General features: G+C 36.3%; 1 protein-coding gene across 1 annotated transcript in view; it reads right to left on the bottom strand.

Annotated features, from left to right (window-relative positions):
• Positions 1 to 16,436, bottom strand: part of LOC115410632 (rho-related GTP-binding protein RhoN-like) — a 58,656-nt gene extending 42,220 nt beyond the window's left edge. The window contains exons 1-2 of the mRNA XM_030122355.1: positions 16,101 to 16,436; positions 14,236 to 14,323 (exon numbers count right to left, since the gene is read on the bottom strand). Coding sequence (XP_029978215.1) covers positions 14,236 to 14,323; positions 16,101 to 16,205 — 193 coding nt within the window. The 5' untranslated portion in view covers positions 16,206 to 16,436. The remainder of the gene's footprint in view (positions 1 to 14,235; positions 14,324 to 16,100) is intronic.
• Between the last annotated feature and the right edge of the window lie 3,528 nt (positions 16,437 to 19,964).

Below are 19,964 nucleotides of genomic sequence, written 5' to 3'. Positions count from 1 at the left end.
ATGCGGAAGAAGTAATGACAAAGAATTACCATAAGTCCTTTATCTGCCAGTTCAGGTTCTGAAATCCACTACTTATGCTGGTGTGTGAATGTTTTTAATTCATTATGAAAGTTTGACAGGACAAATTAGGCTACCACTATCAAGGGAAAGAATGGAAACACAGTGGTTGTGTGGAGAAAATGACAACTAGTGTCTAGATATTGTCAACATTGTGATAATGTTGATCTCAAATGATGCAAAAATAAGAGTTTCTAGAGAGATGATAACTAGAGCTGCAACCGATTAATCGACTAGGTGCTTGAAGTCAATGCAAAAAGTCCCGATTCGATTAATCGACTCGAATTGATTGAAGGGAAATATTCTTTTGCAGTTTTCCTGAATTGAAGCTTCTTTGTGCGTCACAATAAGCGTCCGTGTGAAACACAAAAGTGAAACCAATGTTTAACAGCAGAGAAATGAAGGAAACAAAGCTTTGATTCAGGAGAATTGTGGTTGAATGATTTTTTTTGGATCACTTTGAGTCGATTAATCAGTTGCAGCTCTAATGCTAACAATAAAAAGCCATCACACACAGCCTAAGCCTCCAAAAACCAGAGGAAAACTAGAGGAAGTAGTATGAATAGTTTGGCTGTAACTCACCTACATCTTATCAGAAGTAAGAAAATTGTTATTCAGATCATGGATTGAGATTCTACATCAAAAAATATGATCCTTTGCTGGATGGCTCAGCCCTATGAGTATCCTCCTCAATACAAGGAAGAAAAACAACCAAATCTGAGCTGTCACTGCAACCTACAAATGGCAAAAAATGACAAGAGATGAGTCTTTTGGATGATGACGTGAAAATATCCCCACAAAACAAGTTCTGTGCTGATACTTTTCTTCTGTTGTTGAATCCTATATTTGGCACCAAGATGAGTGTGATTCATTTAAAGAAATACACACTAGTTACACAATCCAGATCATTTTTTATTACTTCTGTTCCAGTCCTTATCCAACGCTGGTGCAACACTGACCAAGTGTGAAGAACAGCTCAAACATGTCTTAAATTCTAGTTTTTCTAGTTTCATACATTAACTTATTCAAAACCTGTAATAAAATCTATTTGCATATTTAATATTAAGATACCTAGCAGCAAAAAAGCTCGAAACATGTGAAACACCAAACTACCTGGTAAGAATAGATATCCTGTCTAGTCTACATTTCCTTGTATAAAGATATTCTATCTTGATTAGGTCTTATTTTTTGCCTCATTCACATGGTTTTGGATGAAATCACTCCATAACTACTCGAGGGTCTGACAGGCTGATAGCTGCAGTGACTGAGCCCTTGAGTTTTTATCAGGTCAAAATTTTCATTTGGCAAATACTTTTTAAAATAAATTAGCTTCAATATTAATGATATTCCCACTAGACTCTGTGTTAAGTGCTAATTAGCGAATGTTGGCATGTGAACGCGCCAACTTTGATAGTAGATCGACCGCAACAGATGCCTGTGAACGGTGAACTGGGTCAAATAAGTCAGAACTGCTCCGACTCTAACAAGCACAGAGAAGAATCAATGCAGGAGAAGAGGCTGGTATAAAACCATACTGGGAGAACACTAAGCTGAAAGAAAGAGTTAACTCTAAACCGTCCACACAGGCGTATACAGATGACCAGTATTGGGAGTAACTCATTACAAAAATAGTGCATTACAGTAACAGATTACTTTTGCTGTAACACAGTAGTGTAAGGTATTACTAATCAATTTTCAGTAATATTTTACTCAGTAGATGTTCAATTGCATTGAATTGGTTACAACACACTTTTCACCCATAATCTAACTGCTCAAATGAAACAAAAAAACAGCAGGACCGTGAGACCTTAAGGCACAGGTGTCAAACATGCGGCCCGGGGACCAAATCTGGCCCACCGAAGGGTCCAGTCCGGCCCGTGGGATGATTTTGTGAAATGCAAAAATTACACTTAAGATATTAACAATCAGTGATGTCAAAATCCTTTTAATTCAGGCTCCACATACAGACACACAAAATCCAATTAAATCTGAAGTGGGTCAGACCAGTAAAATATTATCATAATAACTAATAAATAATGACAACTGCAAATTTTCTTTTTGTTTTGATGTAAAAAAGTTAAATTACATGAAAATGTTTAAATTACCAAATTGTACTTTTACAAAAAAAAATGTGAATAACCTGAACAAATATGAACAACCTGAAATGTCTAAAAAGAAGAAAATACAATTTTACTAATATTCTGCCTGGTATTAAATGTTTTGTGTATTTGTAATACAAGTTGCAAAGCATATGTAAATGATAAACTGACAAACTGAGGCAGAATGTTTTTAAAATTGCACTTGTTTTTCTTAAGACATTTCAAGTTATTCATGTTATTCAGATTTTTAAGGAAACTTTGTAGATGTAAACGTTATCATAATATAATTTTACTTCTTTCACTGTTATCATTTAACTGGTCCGGCCCACTTGAGATCATACTGGGAAGAATGTGACCCCTGAACTAAAATGACTTTGACATCCCTGCCTTAAGGAATCAAAAATGCAGCAGGAAAGTTCTATTTCCTGTTGGTGTTCAGCCAGTGGGTGAAGATGGCAGAAGACAGTCCACTGACCACATGGACGTACGCTCATTACTAACCCTAACCCTGCTAACAACAAGCTAGTTAGCATTAGCATGATCCCAGTGATCAACAGTGACAAGGTAAGCTAACGTTTCTATGACTAGTTACAATTCTTTATTGATTGTAGATTTATCTACCGGTGTTCTCGGCGCTGCGACCCCTGTTTGAACATGTAAAATGTTGAAAAAAATGCAAGCTTTGCTGCTGGGATTTGAACATCGTAGACCAGGGGTATTCAAATCCAGTCCTCTTGGGCCAGTATCCTGCATGTTTTAGATATTTCCCTCCTCCAGCACACCTGGTTCAATTAATGATCAGCTCATCATCAAGTTCTGCAGAAACCTGATAACGATATAATGGCCTCCAGGTGTGTTGGAAGACGGAAATATCTAAAACATGCAGGATACCGGCCCTCAAGGACTGGATTTGAATACCCCTGTTGTAAACTGTAGCATTAGTTACTAAGCTATGTGTGCACATGTACTTTGGGGCACAAATGTGTGCATCCCAAGGCTCTTCTGTCTCTTGTATGGGGGGGTACATTATTATTTGACTTTGAGGGAGGGTTGGATTCTACTGCACACGTGCCATTTATGACAGGAGTCTGTGTGTAACTCAAATAATACAGGGGTCATGTAACACATTACAATTCTGAGACTAATCAGAATCAGTTTATTTGCCATTTGCAGAAAAACTGCATTGGAGAACGAGTTGCAAGAGCTCAGCATAAAAATACATAAAAGACACTACAAAGTAAAAAACAATGAAAAATTACATGAATAAAAGTAAGAAAAAGACAGGTGCCCCCGTAGATCAACCGGCACTCACTAGGACAAAGTGCACGAATATAAAGTGCATTATTTATACACAAATACAAAACTAAAATATTCACCATACATTGTTAAGTAAGTGATATGGAGTTGTTAAGGCTATGCAGAGCACTGGGAAAGAAACTGCTGGCAGACCGAGACGTAGAACATTTGATAGAACGATAGTGTTTGCCGGGTGGAAGAAGAACAAAAAGACCAGGGTGACCAGTAGGGTCCTATACAAAACCTAAGGACAGAAGCCTAGAGCTGTAAATGACGTCAAGATGTGGCAGGTCAGTACCAGTGGTCCTGCGGGTGAAATGGACGACTCTGTTTAAGGATTTTCGATCCTTTACAGTTAGATTACCAATCCACACTGTAAGCGAGAAGGTAAGGAGGCTTTCAATAACACAATGATAGAAATTTGATAAAATCTGGTAGTTTAGGGAAAATTCCTTTAATTTGTGCAAAAAGAAGGTAAGGAATTACTTTTAACCCTTTCATGCATACTGGTCACTAGAGTGGACAGCCATTCTACAGCTGTTGTCTTGTATATTCATGGATTTTGTTGTTTTAGTTTCATATCATTCAACACAGTGGGCGCACATGCACCATCCCATAAACTGCAATTTATACCTTTACTGTAACTTTGCTGTTGTTGGTAAATCTGATCTGCAGTAATATGCTTTAGTGTAAATCAATAGCTAATTGTTATTAGACTGTAATTTAAAAGTTTTCTTTTGCATATTATCTCCATGAAGTGAGTAATAACTAATATTAGAGTATGTTAAAATGTTAGAAAACATCAGATTAGCTGCATGAAAGATGTTATTATTTCATTGTTTTTGCACAGTATATCACTTTCTGATAATGGGTTTTAAATACATGTTTCTTTGCTTCAAAAATTAAATGCATGGTGTCCAGCTTAGTGGACATTTTTGTAATTCCATGAAAAATAGGTTCATAAAAAAATTCAATGACATTGTTTTTTTTTTTCATGCCTAAAGAGAAATAAAAACACTCATGAAAAAAAATGTCAGCTAAGGTTCTCATAATTCATACATGAAAGGGTTAAATAACAGTAACAAGTAATCTGTAATGTATTGCAGTTTAGAAGTAACTTGCACAACACTGCAGATATCTATAAATCACTTCCTACATCCACTCTAGATAAAGATCATTTGTTGCCACATTTGATGCCATTTGGCAGTGTGGTCAAACTGGAAACAGATCAATCAACGACGAAATTACACTCAGCACCAAGTCTCTGCTTTTGTCACAGTGTGTAAAGACAGATTAGAGCGAGCCATATGTGGTATGGGAAATGCCAGGATGCATCGAGCGCAAAATGGAGGTAGTGTGGGATTACTGCAGGAAATGAGAAAAAGATTGAATGAGAAGTGAGGGAGGGACATTAAGACAGATAGAGAGACAGACAAGGAAAACGCAAGGTAAGCTAATCAAGTCCGAGAGTGCTGAGAGGGCACTGCCCCAATGCGGTGGGACTCTTGACCTTGACTTGTTGGAAACAAGAGCGAGCAGCCACAGCGGATATGAAGAGGAATGAATGAGATTAAAGGGAGGAAGAGACCAAGTGCAGAGGGGGGCAAATGAAGACACGAAAACAATGTAACAGCACAGGAGGTCAGGTCAGCACACAATCATCCATTCTTAGAATTTATGAGGCTGATTTTGTGTTTCATGATGATTGGATCCAACAGTTGTTATTTACTGATCCCACAAAATCCCACAATGCAGCATTCAAGATTCTTATATAACACAAACCTGGTCGTTTTGATTGTTTTGTGAAAGGCTCAGTATGTGTGATGTGCACATGTTTAAGTGCTCGTGTGAAGTTTATGTTGGAGTCATTTGTTGATGCTAGCTGATTCCACTACTGAGCTCACCGCGGCTATTTTTATGCACTGTTGCTACTACAGATGAGCAAGAAAGAGGCACTGAAGGGCTCGTGAGTAAACATGAGCATTATTACAGAAAAAAGACACAAGTGCTCTACAAAGAAATCAATGCACAAGCTGCTTTCATGATGTAGTCGATATCACTGTGTTTCTAATCCCATACTTCCATATTTATGTTTATGTTTATGCATTTGGCAGACACTTTTTTCCAAAGGGACTATATTTAACACTTCATTTTTTTGACCGTGTAAGTATGACCAAGGGGCAAGGGTCTCAGCTTCAAAATGAAACTCATGCCTAAGTATCTTAACTCATAAAGACCCAAACAGCAACTGGCACCCAAAACCCTCTACTGATCTAAAATATTTAATAACATCTGAACCATTAATTCTATCGATAATTGGTGTAAAATACAGTTTGTCATCTTTTCATGGTCATCACATATGACCCATTTGGATGTTCAGAGGCTCCGTAGTGAACATTGATTCACCAGTATCAATAAGAGTGGATGGAGACACTGGGTTTATATTCAGTTATTGATATCTTTGCCGAAAAAGTCACTTTTTTCTCAGTTTTCTCTGTTTCTGATATAATAACCCTTAACTTCAATCTGAGTTTATATGAACATCGACACGATCAGTTAGTTAAATACAGGAAAATACATGGTTTTCAAAGAAAAAGCACAAACTAAAGAGGATAATATTATAATACATGGTGATACATCATTTAAGAAAGGTGAAATTCAGTGAAAAATTTATGTGGGAACAGTCTAGGGATGTAATGATATGAAAATTTCATATCACGGTTAGTGTGACCAAAATTATCACGTTTACCGTTATTGTCGCGGTATTGTTGAAATTGTGCACAGAATGTTCAAAAAGTACTTATATGCACACTGAAATAATTTACCCAAGTTGTATTTAAAAATAAATAAATAAATAGAATAAAATAAAATAGTTGGCACAATGTACTTCTGTTGCAGAAACATTCAAATATTAACCCTTAGTGGTCTGAGTCTATTTTGTCCGTTTTTCTGTACTTGTAATTTTGCCTTTATATACTATATACAGAAATGTTTACTATACCCATGTTTGGTATCTTTTTCAGCACAGCTTCATTTATATCGTCTGCCTATTATTTTTTTCACTTTAACCTTCATCCTACCATGACAGTTTACATACAAAACTTACCAAGTGGGGTCTTTTATGACCCCAGTCTTATTTTGGATGCAATTCAGTATGAATTGAAAAAAAATTGTCATGATATGTCACTTAGTCAAATAGTTAGTATGCAGCAATGTAACCAAAGTATAAAAATACATTTTGTAGTGATGTTTATTGTGAAATGGTCAATGGAACAATCAACAAACAACTAATCTGACAAATGCTTGTGCAGCAGTATATCGAGCAGGTCTACCTCTCAAAGCCATATTTCACTATAAAGGAAAAGAATATCATGTTACAGATAGATTATTACAGGTAAGTATGTTAGAAAACATATGTGTCATCAGACACATACTGCCAATTTGGGAAAAAAATGTTGGGGTCATCCATAACCCCGGACATTCAGTCCATCATAACAAGTTCAGTTGATGTGATGATCCAAAACTTTTTACAATACAAACTCCGGATGACACCAGGGAACAAACTCCTGAAACCATGAATAAATGTTTCAGTTTAACACACAATGACACACATGAAACAACGTCTGGGGTCATAAATGACCCCGCTTGGTAGGATGAAGGTTAATCTACTATATCAACATAAAAGGACAAAAAACACCAAAAAAAAAAAATATAAAATCCGATTTGAAAAATGTATATAATTTATTGCATAAATAACACAAAGATGCTTAACGAACCTTTTCAAAGACTTTAAAAGTGAATATTGGTTCCAAATATTAGGTATGTAAAACTAAAATTGTAATAAACTAAAACTATACTCAAATATTTGACATAAAAACGTATCTTTACATCGGCGGTAATCAAACACGGTTATCATGATAATTAGAATTTAAACATTAATACTAACCATCTGCAATTTTACCGCGGTTTACCGTTATACCGGTAATCGTTACATCCCTAGAACAGTCACAAATGTAATGCTGCGTTCCAGGCTGGTTTTTGAGCCCGTAAGTCACAACTTCAAACCACGAGTCACGACTTTGTAACGTTCCAGGCTAGTCACGCTAAACTGTATGAGTGCAAGGAATTGTGGTAGCTAGATGTAAAAAAAAAACAGCGTGGTGGACTGTACGTTATGCTCATTTACAATCATTTCTGTCGCCAAAGGTGCTCGTTCCTTGCTTATTTGAGGGAAACAGAGAAGTGAAAATGGCACATAAGGCAAGAGAAGCTGTTATACCTTTCATGTTATGTTATTTGTATATTTGGATACGTATTTGGTATTAATTTATTCCTGCACTCAATGGACTGACGACTAGCTAACACTAGAGCAGCTGCTGGTTATGCAGAACATTTGCAGATAAATGTCAGAGCAATACCTTGTTTTAATAAACGATTTGCATCCATGGGGGCCGCCATTGTTGTTTCACGGGCGATGTGACGTCGGAGCTCGGAACTGGGAGTACATCGATCTAGTACAAGTTCACGGGTGGGAAGTCAGGGGTTTGATTGCCATTCCAGTGCATTTTCACCGGTAGAAGGTTGGAAAAACACGAGTTACGGGTTACCTGGAATGCAGCATAACACTGGGTCTTTATGGGGTAAAGTTGTAATACCACTGACAGCTCCCATAGATTTACACCTCTGTTATACCTTGGACCTCTCTCTAAATATACTTAGTCACTATTTCAAGGCTCATTCCCATCTCATCTGTTTTATTTCAACCGTCAAATAAGTAATCTCAAGTTTTTTTTTTTCTTCTGTTGATTAGATTTCAGGTCAAACACTTCAACATTTCAATGACTGCCATGTTGCGCTTTGATTGACAGATCTGTATGACAGCTCACTCACCTCCTGAGTTGAAATTTCAAACATTTGATTTATTTAATAACACACGATTTCTCCTGACAGACGGCTCCACTGTGGTGCAGTAATAGGTTCCACTAAAAAAAAAATGTAAAATGATTGTGTTTTGCAAAGTGTGTTCCTTTTTACTGACATGAAACAGAATGAAAAAATATGGCATCAAAACAAAGTGGCCACCTAACCTGAGAAGTATATATTAATCTGAATGTATATATTAATATTGTATATGTATGTATGAATGTATGTATATTAATATTTCCTGTACAGATGTAAGCTGCATGCATCTGTGAACATAAAGGTAGTGTTATGCTTCGTCCAGCAAAAAGGATGATCAGTTTTTCCTTGACCTTTTATTTTCCTCAGCATCAGCTTCCATGTCCGCAGTAGAACATTATGTTTTCTCTCCGTGTCTGAGGTGCTTTTTTTGTTTTTCTTTTCTGCTATGACTGTGACAGTAAAAAGGGCTATCAGAAAAGGCAGCTTTTAACTTTTTTACAGCATGAAATGGGTAAAAAAAAAATAATGCTGATCAGTTTAACCCTTTCATGTACAAATTATGAGAACCTTAGTCAATATTTTTTTTCTAGAGTGTTTTTATTCCTCTTTAGGCATGAAAAAAACAATGCAATTTCAAAAAAAAATGTAGGAATCTATTTTTCATGGAGTTAAAAAATGTCCACTCAGCTGGACATTTTTTAACTCCGTGAAAATGTAAATAATTACTGTAAAATACAGTTCGTCATCTTTTCATGGTCATCAGATATGACCCATTTGGACGTTCAGAGGCTCCATAGTTACCATGGAAACACTGTCATCTTCTACAACATTGATTCACCAGTAAAACCCATGAAGTTGGATCAATGACAGTGGATGGACACACTTAATTAATGATAGATTTGCTGAAAATGTCACTTTTTTTTTTCTGTTTTCCCTGTTTCTGATTTAATAACCTTTGAATTTACTCTGAGTTTTAATGAACAGCAACATGATCAGCAGATTAAATATAATAAAATACCTACTTTACACTGAAAAAATGCTAAAAACAGAGGATAATATAATAACAAATGGTGATAAATCAGTTAAGAAAGGTTAAATAGAGAGAAAAAAAATCATTTGGGAACTGCCATGAAAGAAGCACTGGGCCTTTATGGGTTAAATATTAGTAACATTTTATTTCCTAGCCTTTATATTCACTCATGCAGATATTATGCAGGTACTGTTATAGAAGTTCAGGTTAAATTACATTATAGAATAGCTGTCCACTGTAGTGACCACCATGCATGAAAGGGTTAATGAGTGATTTGATGAGAAAGGAAATCGGTGATACCTTTAGAATTTCAAGCAAGAAATGCAAAATTTAAGAATGTAACTGAATGATATCTCCTAACACTGCAACAAAATACAGTTGCTCATATGTTGCATTAAAAATACATTACGCTGATACACATTAGAGTGTGAAAGCTGGACTGCAGGAGGAGTTTAGTGTTAACCAGAGGCTCCACACCACACTGAACTCATCACCAATTGTTCAGTGATTGAAACAGATCCACTGTTGTAAATGACAGCTGTGTCCCTGGTTAGAAACACAACAAAGGCCTTTTATACCCTATTATGTTCCTGTGAGTTCAGTATCTGCTATGTTCAGTTTGGCTTTTTCTTATGAGAAAATGAGGTTGCCAAACTGTATTAATGCACAAATATAAAAACACTTTAATAAAACCACATGTGACAAGAAAAACAACCAAATGAATCATAACATTGTAGGAATGGGAACGTCAAGTCGCCATAAAAATGACAGCGTAGAAGTGACTGACGCAGCTATAAAAATTGCTGTGAGTCAACTTACAGCAGCATACTTCTACGATGATGTGAGTACAAGAATGAATGTCTTTTTATGGCCACTGCCACTGGTTCTGTGTGAAATGAGAAGGCGACAATGACTGGCGTCTGTTGTGCTGATGTGAGGCGCAATTTAAAACCCCTCCCAAACAAAAAATGATAAACACGCTTACATGTCCAGACACATCCAGACCAAAACAGTCTAAATAATACAGTAAATATTGCCCGGAAAGTTGCACTGTTTCCAATTTCAGGCTATATTTAATGATCTGGAATTAAATTCGGAAATTGAATCCTCTTAGCTACTTTGTCCCACAAGTTTTCATAAAAGAGGCATGGCACTGGGGGGACTGGAAAAGAAAGAAGACAAAAGGCTGAAGCAGATGTAAAAAAAAAAGAAGAAGACGAAGAGTACAAGTTAACCTACAAAGCAGGGAGTCTGCAAGCGAGCGCGAGAGGATGCAGAGGAAGGAGGCAGGAAGTTGAAAAGGCAGTGGGTGGTGGAGTAAGATGAAGAATGAAGGAGACAGGGGCAAGTGTTTGGTCACACAGCGAGCGCCTGATTAATTAAATCCACTGTTTGTTTCTGCACAATGAGTGGGCAGCTTGGAGGCTCATTCTGGCGCCTTGCCTAACACTGTCTCCTCTCTGTTACTGTACAACAACAACTCAGCCAGCTCCTTCTCTTCTTATCTGTCTAATTTTTTTTTTTTTTTTTTATAATGGTATCTGTTATCAACACAGGAGCTCTGGTGTTATATCTTAAAATCTGTGATGAGATGTTTTCTTTTATCATCTGTATTCTTGTCCCCTGTTGCCCCTGACACAACTCATTTCCAATCTGTTTAGTGGAAGGCTCTTTAGAAATAAATCTGACATTTAATGCGATTCAGTTAGTAATTTATAAAACATTAAAATGTCCCTGTCATTTGAAATAATCTAATCAAAACCGCTATGATATTCAAAGATAGAAACAGCGCAGATTTTTCTATAATTGCTTTTTAAACATCTCAGTATCAGCCTCGACCTCACTCCCACTCATGCGCTTCACCTGCTGTCATACAAACTGCACACGTTGGCATAGCGTGCACATACTGACACGCTTACAAACTGTCTCTTACACATGCCTGCACATGTCCATGAATGCACACAGCAAAAAAAAAGTCAAACAAAACGGTGATTACACAAGTAAATATAAGTACAAGCTGAAAACTCAAGGGTATAATGTTGTAGCAGGACACACACACACACACACACCATCCAACACCAAAGTGACTGTAATCCCCATATTCAGTTATTCGTTCTAGAGGAGTCAGGTATGAGGGGGAATTGTGGGAATACTGATGTGGGTGCTTGTGCACCTGTCCCCTGAGATGGACCCAGAATAGCTCACAGGGACGCTGAAAGGCAAAAGCTCTTCTCTCCAGTTTATGGAGAGTTTGCAGAAGTCGGCTCAAGTCAGACGTGGATCACCTGCCAATTTTATCATGACAGGAATTACAGGAATTTATTAATTATATTTAACCCTGAGGGCACGGAGGCTCCTTCCAAAATCAATTTTCTTAACAACCTTAAACACAACTTTCTGTAAACACATTTTGTTATGAGCTGTAACGATTAATCAACTAATACTTTTTTGATTGATTCATTCAAAACTATTTCTCCGTTTCTTCAGTTTCTCTTCTCCTTTGGGTTGTGGACCGAACATGACATTTAAGGATGTCATCTTTGACTTTCGGAAGCACTAACCAGTGTGTTTCACTGTTGTTTTACAGTTTATAGATCATAGGTGTCAAACATCCAGCCCCTGGACCAAAATCGGTCCCCCAAAAGATCCCATCCGGCTGTGTCAAAATCATTTTCACATTTCAGGGGTCACATACAGACTGATTCCATCTCAAATGGGTTGAACCAGTAAAACACTGTAATAATAATAGTAGGAGTGTAAAAAAAAACAAGTACAATTACATGAAAATGTTTACATTAACAAACTGTCCTTTCACAAAAAACGTGAATAACCTGAACAAATATGAACAACCTGAAATGTCTTAAGAGAAATAAGTGCAATTTTAACAATTATTCAGCCTGTTACTGAATGTTTTGTGTATTTTATAGATCCACTGTGATCTGTATGGAGCAGTTTGTTAAAATTGCAAATATTCATATTAAGACATTGCAGGTTGTTTATGTTATTCACATTTTTAAGGAAGCTTTGTAGATGTAAACATTTTCATGACGTAATTTGACTTTTTTCACTGACGAGATGAGATACTATAAGATAAGATACGATATGATACGATACGATACGATGTGATACGAAAAGATAAGATACGATACGCTAAGATAAGATAAGGTAAGATAAGATAAGACTTTATTTACCCCATGTGGGGAAATTTCACAGTTAACAACAGCAAAAATACAACAAGCAAGTGCAGATAAAAAGACAGGTAGAAAAAAACAAAACATAAAAAAAAAAAAACAGGTAGGAAAAACTCCAGATCATATTGGGCTGTATGTGACCCCTAAACTTAAATGAGTATGACACCCCCGTTATAGACCAAACAGGAGAAAATAATCAATAAAAATAATCATTAATTGCAGCCTTATCTGTAACTAAGGATTTTAATAATGCCAGTAATTCACTTTGTATATGCTTTCTAACAGCTAAAACAGAATTAATGAGGCCATCATTTGGGCTGCCAAACTGTAAAGTAGAATCCTTTTGGCTTCTACACAGTAGATCTTCTCATAAACCCGTCTTTATTAAAAAGTTATATATCTACATTTCCTTCTCACATGCCAAGATGGAAAAGAATATGGTTCAATTGATTTATTGAGGTTTAGTTGAGCTTCCCTCAGTGTGTGGGCTCTTTCTCTGAAACAGCTTGCATCTTATTCATGCAGATTCACACATTCACACCTGCCAGAGATTTGCCCACTATCAGTGCTTTTAATATGACAAGTTAAAGCCTCGAATGGCATATGCCGTACACAAGATGAATCAGATTTCACATGGAGGTGGAATAAATGACTGTTTAGGTGTTGTGCCGGTGTAATTGCTATCTGACCCAAAGCCCTGTGTGAGAAACGTTTGTGTAAAGCAACCGACAATTTGACTGGGTGTTGTTTGAACACAGCGGAGTGGCCTCACCCACTGCAAACCAGCAGCAACAACACCCTCAGAAGCCCAAGCTCTTAATCTCTAGCTTGTCTAGCTGGTCTGTCGCTCTGTCTGCTTTGGTTGTACACCGGTGAAAGGAAGGCCATGCATAAAAGCCTATGAGAGAGGAAGTTTTAGGGTTGTTACGTAAGTGGAAACCTAATGCAAAAACCACCTAAAGGCAAACAAAGGGGGAAAGTTAGCTCACGTCTGGAGAATACAAGGATAATTGTCTGTTTGAAAAGAAGAAAATTACTTAAAAGTGGAATATGCGAGCTGTGAGACTAAAAATCAACACTTCATGCATTTATCAGAGTAACAGTTTTGAATAAGTGCCTCAAGGCTGTATCGGCAGAGTCAGAACACAAGCAACACACAAACATCTGCCATTAGCGTTTAACCCTAAATAATAAAATCCACTCGTCACAGGTAAGGCCAAATTATGCAGGCAGACGATTCATCAGAGCGCATGAGTGTTGTTATGGCAGCTATTCAGAGAGAGAGAGCATATGTTAGATATAAAGCTGTTTATTCTCTAACAGAGTAAATGATGCTGTTGAAGACGAACCTCAAGTGTCAAATTATGTTAAACAATGACACCAGAGTGGAGATGTTGAGATGTTCTGTCTTAAACAGATTAAGATGAGGTTGAAATCCGTACGACTATCATTCATTCCTCCCAGCAGATCATCCTGACACACTCCACTGTGGTTTTTAATGGTTTTTTGGCCCAAAGCCTGGATGTTGTTGAATGCTTTGTGGAGTCTGGTGCCAATCTAGAGAGCCTGTTGACGTCTTCTTCGTTCGATCCAGCTCAGCTCTCGTCACGTTGGCGTGATTATCTTAACATGTAAAAGCAAAACCCACAGAACTCCTTACCTGAAGTGTCCCACATGTTGAGCTCAATCCTCTGCTTGTCAATCTCGAAGCTGGCTGTGTAATTCTCAAACACAGTGGGGACATAATTCTGAAATGACACGTGAGGCTAAATTTAGATCAAGATTGTAAAATGTGCTATGAAGCGATCAAATAAAAGGTTATCAGGTAGAAAAGAAAAAACTCTAATTAATTCAATCAGCTCAAGTGCTTTGATGAGCATCAGAGAAAAGAGAAGGAAGGATGTGAGAGGAAATCAGATGAAGCCAATTCTGAGCTTTGACCTATTTCCAAATTCAGCAATTTAGGTCAAAAGGCTTGGATTTTAACATGTCAAACATGTTTAAGGAGTTTTAGAAGGAACTCAGTCTAGTCCAGCATACTCTATCTGTTTGATTCCTATTTCCAGTTGATGAAACATTTTCAATATCATGTCAATTCTAACAAATCCATGAAACATATCCTTATTACTGGACTCAAAATATACACCCTACATCTTCAAAATAGTGAATAATAGCCTTAAACTCTTTTTAACTGAAGGCTGTGGCGACATATTGAACACAATGAAGACAAGTGTGTGCATTTATTCCATAGACCACAGGTGACAAACATGCGGCCCGGGGGCCAAAACCAGCCCGCCAAAGGTTCCAATCCGGTCTGCAGGATGAATTTGGAAAGTGCAAGTTGGGCATCAAACTCAAAAATAATAAAATAATAACCTATAAATAATGACAACACCAAATTTTTTTCTCTTTCATTTAGTGCAAAAAACGTGAAATTATGAAAATGTTTATGTTAACAAACTATCCTTTAACAATAAAATGTGAATAAGATGAACAAATATGAACAACCTGAAATGTCTAAAGAAAATTGAGTGCAATTTTAATAATTTTCTGCCTGTTACTAAATGTTTTGTGCCGTTGTAGATCTGATCTGTAATGCATATGTATAAATGATAAGTTGAGGCTTAATATTGCTAAAATTGTACTTATATTTCTTTACAAATTTAATTTTTTCAGCTTATTCACATCCTTTTTGTTTGGATACTTTGTAAATATTGGCATAATTTAATGTCATTTTTTGCACTAAAACCATTTGGAGTTGTTATTATTTATTTATTGGCTGTCATGCTATTATTTTACTGGTCCAGCCCACTTCAGATTAAACTGGGCTGAATGTGGCACTGGAAGAAAATGAGTTTGGCACCTTTGCCATAGACGAACCCCTTCACTGTGAAAACTGTCTTTAATCTCCTTTTATTGCACCCTTCACATTCTTTCTCTCTCTCTCTTTCTCAAACACCAATATTGACATTCTGTTGTTAGACCCTTCCACACACTGGTGGTCTCTGTGGGCAAACACTGCTCCAGTACAGACCAACCCGCTCCGGTAAACCAACCGATGCAACGTCCACTGAGGCGCGCGATGCGCAAATTGCGCACAGACCCCCAGGTGTTAGTGACGAATGCGCAGCTGGTGACGATATAAACACGAAGCCTCACAGGGACTCAAAAATATATGTTCACTTCTATGTTTAAATAAATAAGAAAGAAAATAGAAGACAGGGTAGGATGGAGAAAGACGGACACAAACCCAACACTTTTGAGGAGCGCGGTTTACGGTGCGTCATTGGTGATAACAGAAGCAAAAGCACAGTCAAATATATGGCATAAGTGTAAATAAAATCTAATATTAAAGGCATGTTGGTCAACAGCAGAGTCATAATGGAAACCTTGTAAGGTTTGGAAGTTTCTGTGGAAAGGTCACATGAAGACTTAGACTAAGCACCAGAGCTGCAGTCATCCATCAAGCCTTTATCATTTTATTAATTCTATTAATATTAAAAAAAAAAAAACTGTCGGTCTTACCTCCGGGTATGAGTCTTTAGCAAAAACGTGGAGGAGAGCCGTCTTCCCACACTGCGTATCACCGACCACTACGATCTTACAGCGGAGTAGTCCCTTGCTCTCCATCGTGCCCCGTGTATCACTGAGTGCTTCTGAGCCGCTGTCCACTTGTCATTTAGCTCCAACTGGTCGGATGTCGAGAGGGCAGCCCTAGTTTATTTCTCTGATAACAATGGAACTCGGATCCCGTTCACAAAAAAACTTCAGCTCCACAGTCTGCTGTAGTTTCGGCTACATGCTCTGCGCACTGCTGCGCTCCTCTGCTCCACTGGTTCAGTGAGACGCACTGACGCCACCAAGAGAGGAGACTGGAGCAGGTTCTGTGCGAGATATGCCAAAATAAAAGCATCTGTCTATGGATCTGTGTGTGTGTGTGTGTGTGTGTGTGTGTGTGTGTGTGTGTGTGTGTGTGTGTGTCTGCCATACCTACTGTACAAAGTAAAAGACTGACAGGATTTTACTTTGTACAGTAGATAATGTTGGTATTATTTTTCGAGCATGTATCATTTAATTTCCTTTGTTTTCTTATTATTATTATTATTATTATTATTATTATTATTATTATTATTATTATTATTATTATTTAATTAATTATTAATATTATTATTTATGTATTTATTTTTGTGGTTTGTTTTCTTATCAATCATTTATGTACCAGTACTTATATTTTGCTGATTGATTTTTGTTTTTATTTTATTGTCTACATGTTCGAAATAAAGATTTCATTCATTCATTCATTCATTCATTATTATTATAAAGATTATAATAATTATCATAATAATAATAATAATAATAATAATTATTATTATTATTATTATTATTATTATTATTATTATTATTATTATCTTCTTTTTATATATATTATTTTTTAATTATTTTTTTATTCATAGTATAGTAGTAGTATAGTATTTAAAACCCTATACTACTGGTGTATTTCTGCTTTTTTCCCTAGATATCTAGATATAATTGTTATTCTGTTTTATTGTTCACTGTGTATCATGTGTTTTATATAGTTTTGACTTTGTATGGCTGCTATCTTGGCCAGGTCTCACTTACAAAAGAGATTTCTAATCTCAGTGGGACTTATTAAATAAATAAATATCAGTCTGATCCCAGTGACAGACGGGTTGACACTGTTTTTTAACACAACACCACATAAACTGTCATTTTCCTTAGTGACTAACAGATACTAAACTGTCAGTCTGTGTCAGAATGATTCTATTATAAGCCCCTGAGAAATAAGGTTGATAAACTCTTGCCTTTTTTTGTCATTGTAATAGTCTCACAATATTCTGGTTGTTCTTCCACAACACAATTGGATTCCTGTCTTAACAGTCTAATGATGACCCATTCATAGTCTGTGAATCATTCTGAACATATGAAACCGTCCGTACATGACAGTGTTAACTTTACTGTCACATATAACTTCAGTGAGTTGGTTCTGCACGTTGGAACTCAGGTTTATAGCACCATCTAGTGGTCAAAGTAAAGTATAAGCATGTTTTCGTGTTAAAACATATTTTGGGAAATGACTCAAAACGCAGATTTCACTTTTTACATATTTAATTTTTTTTTTTTTTTTTTTTTTTTAATGATGTTCAACAATGTATTTAAAGTTCATTTGAACATTACATAACCTACAATAACATAGTGTGAATGTCAATTTTTGTAAAGACCCAAACATCCACCAACCAAAAGCATCTATTGATCTATCCACTAATCCTATCAATACATGTAAATAATTGGCGTAAAATGTAGTTTGTCATCTTTTCGTGGTCATCAGATATGACCCATTTGGACGTTCAGAGCTCCATAGTGAACATGGAAACACTGACATCTTCTACAACATTGATTCACCAGTAAAACCCATGGAGAGGGATCAATGACAGTGGATGGAGACACTTGTTTTATGTTCAGTTAATGATATATTTTATTGAAGAAGTCACTTTTTTGTCAGTTTTTTCTGTTTTTATATAATAACCTTTGAATTTACTCTGAGTTTTTAGGAACATCTACATGATCAGTCAATTAAATATAGAAAAATGGATGATTTTCACTGGAAAAAATGCAAAATTCAAAGGTTAATATTATAATAAATGGTGATTAATCACTCAGGAAGGGTTAAATAGAGAGAAAAATTCATTTGGGAACAGCCACAAAAGTCACACTGGGTCGTTACAGGTTAAAAAGTCACGATTATTCCTTAAGTGGCCTACAGAAAATCACTTTGGAGGAGAAGTACCACCTGAGAAATGTTGAGAGCTTTTCACCTAACACTGTGAAATGTGTGTATTTATTTATTTATTTATTTATATTTATATACGATATGCAAATAATTTACCTTGAAAATCATCCCTTCTACATCCTCAACAAACAAAACATGATCAGACACAGTGTTGAAGATGGGAACAAAGAGACATCATCATTTAAATTTAAAGGTATGATTTCCTCCTTTGTTTTTTCAATGCTTGAAATAGCTGTTACTTTATTATGTGAGTATAAGTTGCAATGCATGTTTTCATATTTTCCCATTTTCTTAAAAGACAATAAAAAAGTATACAGTAGTACAGATACTGCAGTGTTTTAGACACTTCTATATCAAATACAGCCATATCTGAATAAAGTTTACTTATGACATCATGTTAGGTCTTAAAATTCATTACATTTTGTGACAGTTGATGCTTTTTCTGTATAAATTAGCTCAGTGATACATAAAAAAAACACCCTCCCCTCACTCTGAAGCATTAAATAAGGATTGTACATGAGTATATTACAGTCAGAGAGGCTATTTATTCATTCCACAAAGTCCAAATTTGATATAGACCATTGTTTTGACAGTAGTCTTGAGGCAAAACTGAACTGGTCCATACACTGACAGTAGGAACGGTATGTAAGGGTTAAACCAGCTACACCAGAACACACTTCCAATTACACAGAAGTGTGTTTTCTGAACTGAAACCATGTCTCAGACTGTCTGTGGAAACACTGTATGTTTGAAAGTCCATGTGAAGGTTTCTGTCAGTCATACTTCAGCTTCCTCTGAACTTAACACATACACACATACTTTTGTGGCAGTTCCCAAATGAATTGTTCTCTATATTTAACTTTTCTTGAGTGATTAATCACCATTTATTGTAATATTATCCTCTTTATTTTGCGTTTTTTCAGCGTAGATATTCATAAAAGCTCACAGTAAATTTAAAAGTTATTATATAGAAACAGAGAAAACTGAAGGAAAAGTGACTTTTTCTGAAAAAAATATTTCATTAACTGAACATAAATTAGTGTCTTCATCCACTGTCATTGATCCAATTCCATGGGTTTAACTGGTGAATCAATGTTGTAGAAGATGACGGTGTTTCCACGTTCACTACGGAGCCCCTGAACGTCCAAATGGGTCATATCTGATGACCATGAAAAGATGACAAACTGCATTTTACACCAATTATTTACATGTATTGATATAATTAGTGGATCAACAGGTGTTAAATATTTTAGCTCAGTAGGTGATGTAGGTCACCAGTGGCTGTTTGGGTCTTCATGGGTTAAATGGGGTCAAAGGAAGTGTAAAAATATACCAACTGAAACAACTTAACCCTTCACATGTTAAAAAGGAATTTCCTGCCATTTTGTTTTTAAACGCAGCTTTATCTGACTCACCATTACTTCACATCCTGTCAGAGTTAAACACCATGAAAAGATGAGAGAGCAGGATCAGCATCTGATGTTATACAGATGGGCGACAAATTACAGGAAAAACCTGATGGGGGTGATCTCCTCCAGGATGATAACACCCCTATCCTTAAAAAAAGAGATATCGCTGAA

The sequence above is a fragment of the Sphaeramia orbicularis genome, chromosome 19 (genome assembly GCF_902148855.1).
Source record: "Sphaeramia orbicularis chromosome 19, fSphaOr1.1, whole genome shotgun sequence".
Taxonomy (NCBI): Eukaryota; Metazoa; Chordata; class Actinopteri; order Kurtiformes; family Apogonidae; genus Sphaeramia; species Sphaeramia orbicularis.
Note: the sequence above shows the minus strand (reverse complement) of the source record. Positions and strands in the feature narration are given on the sequence as shown.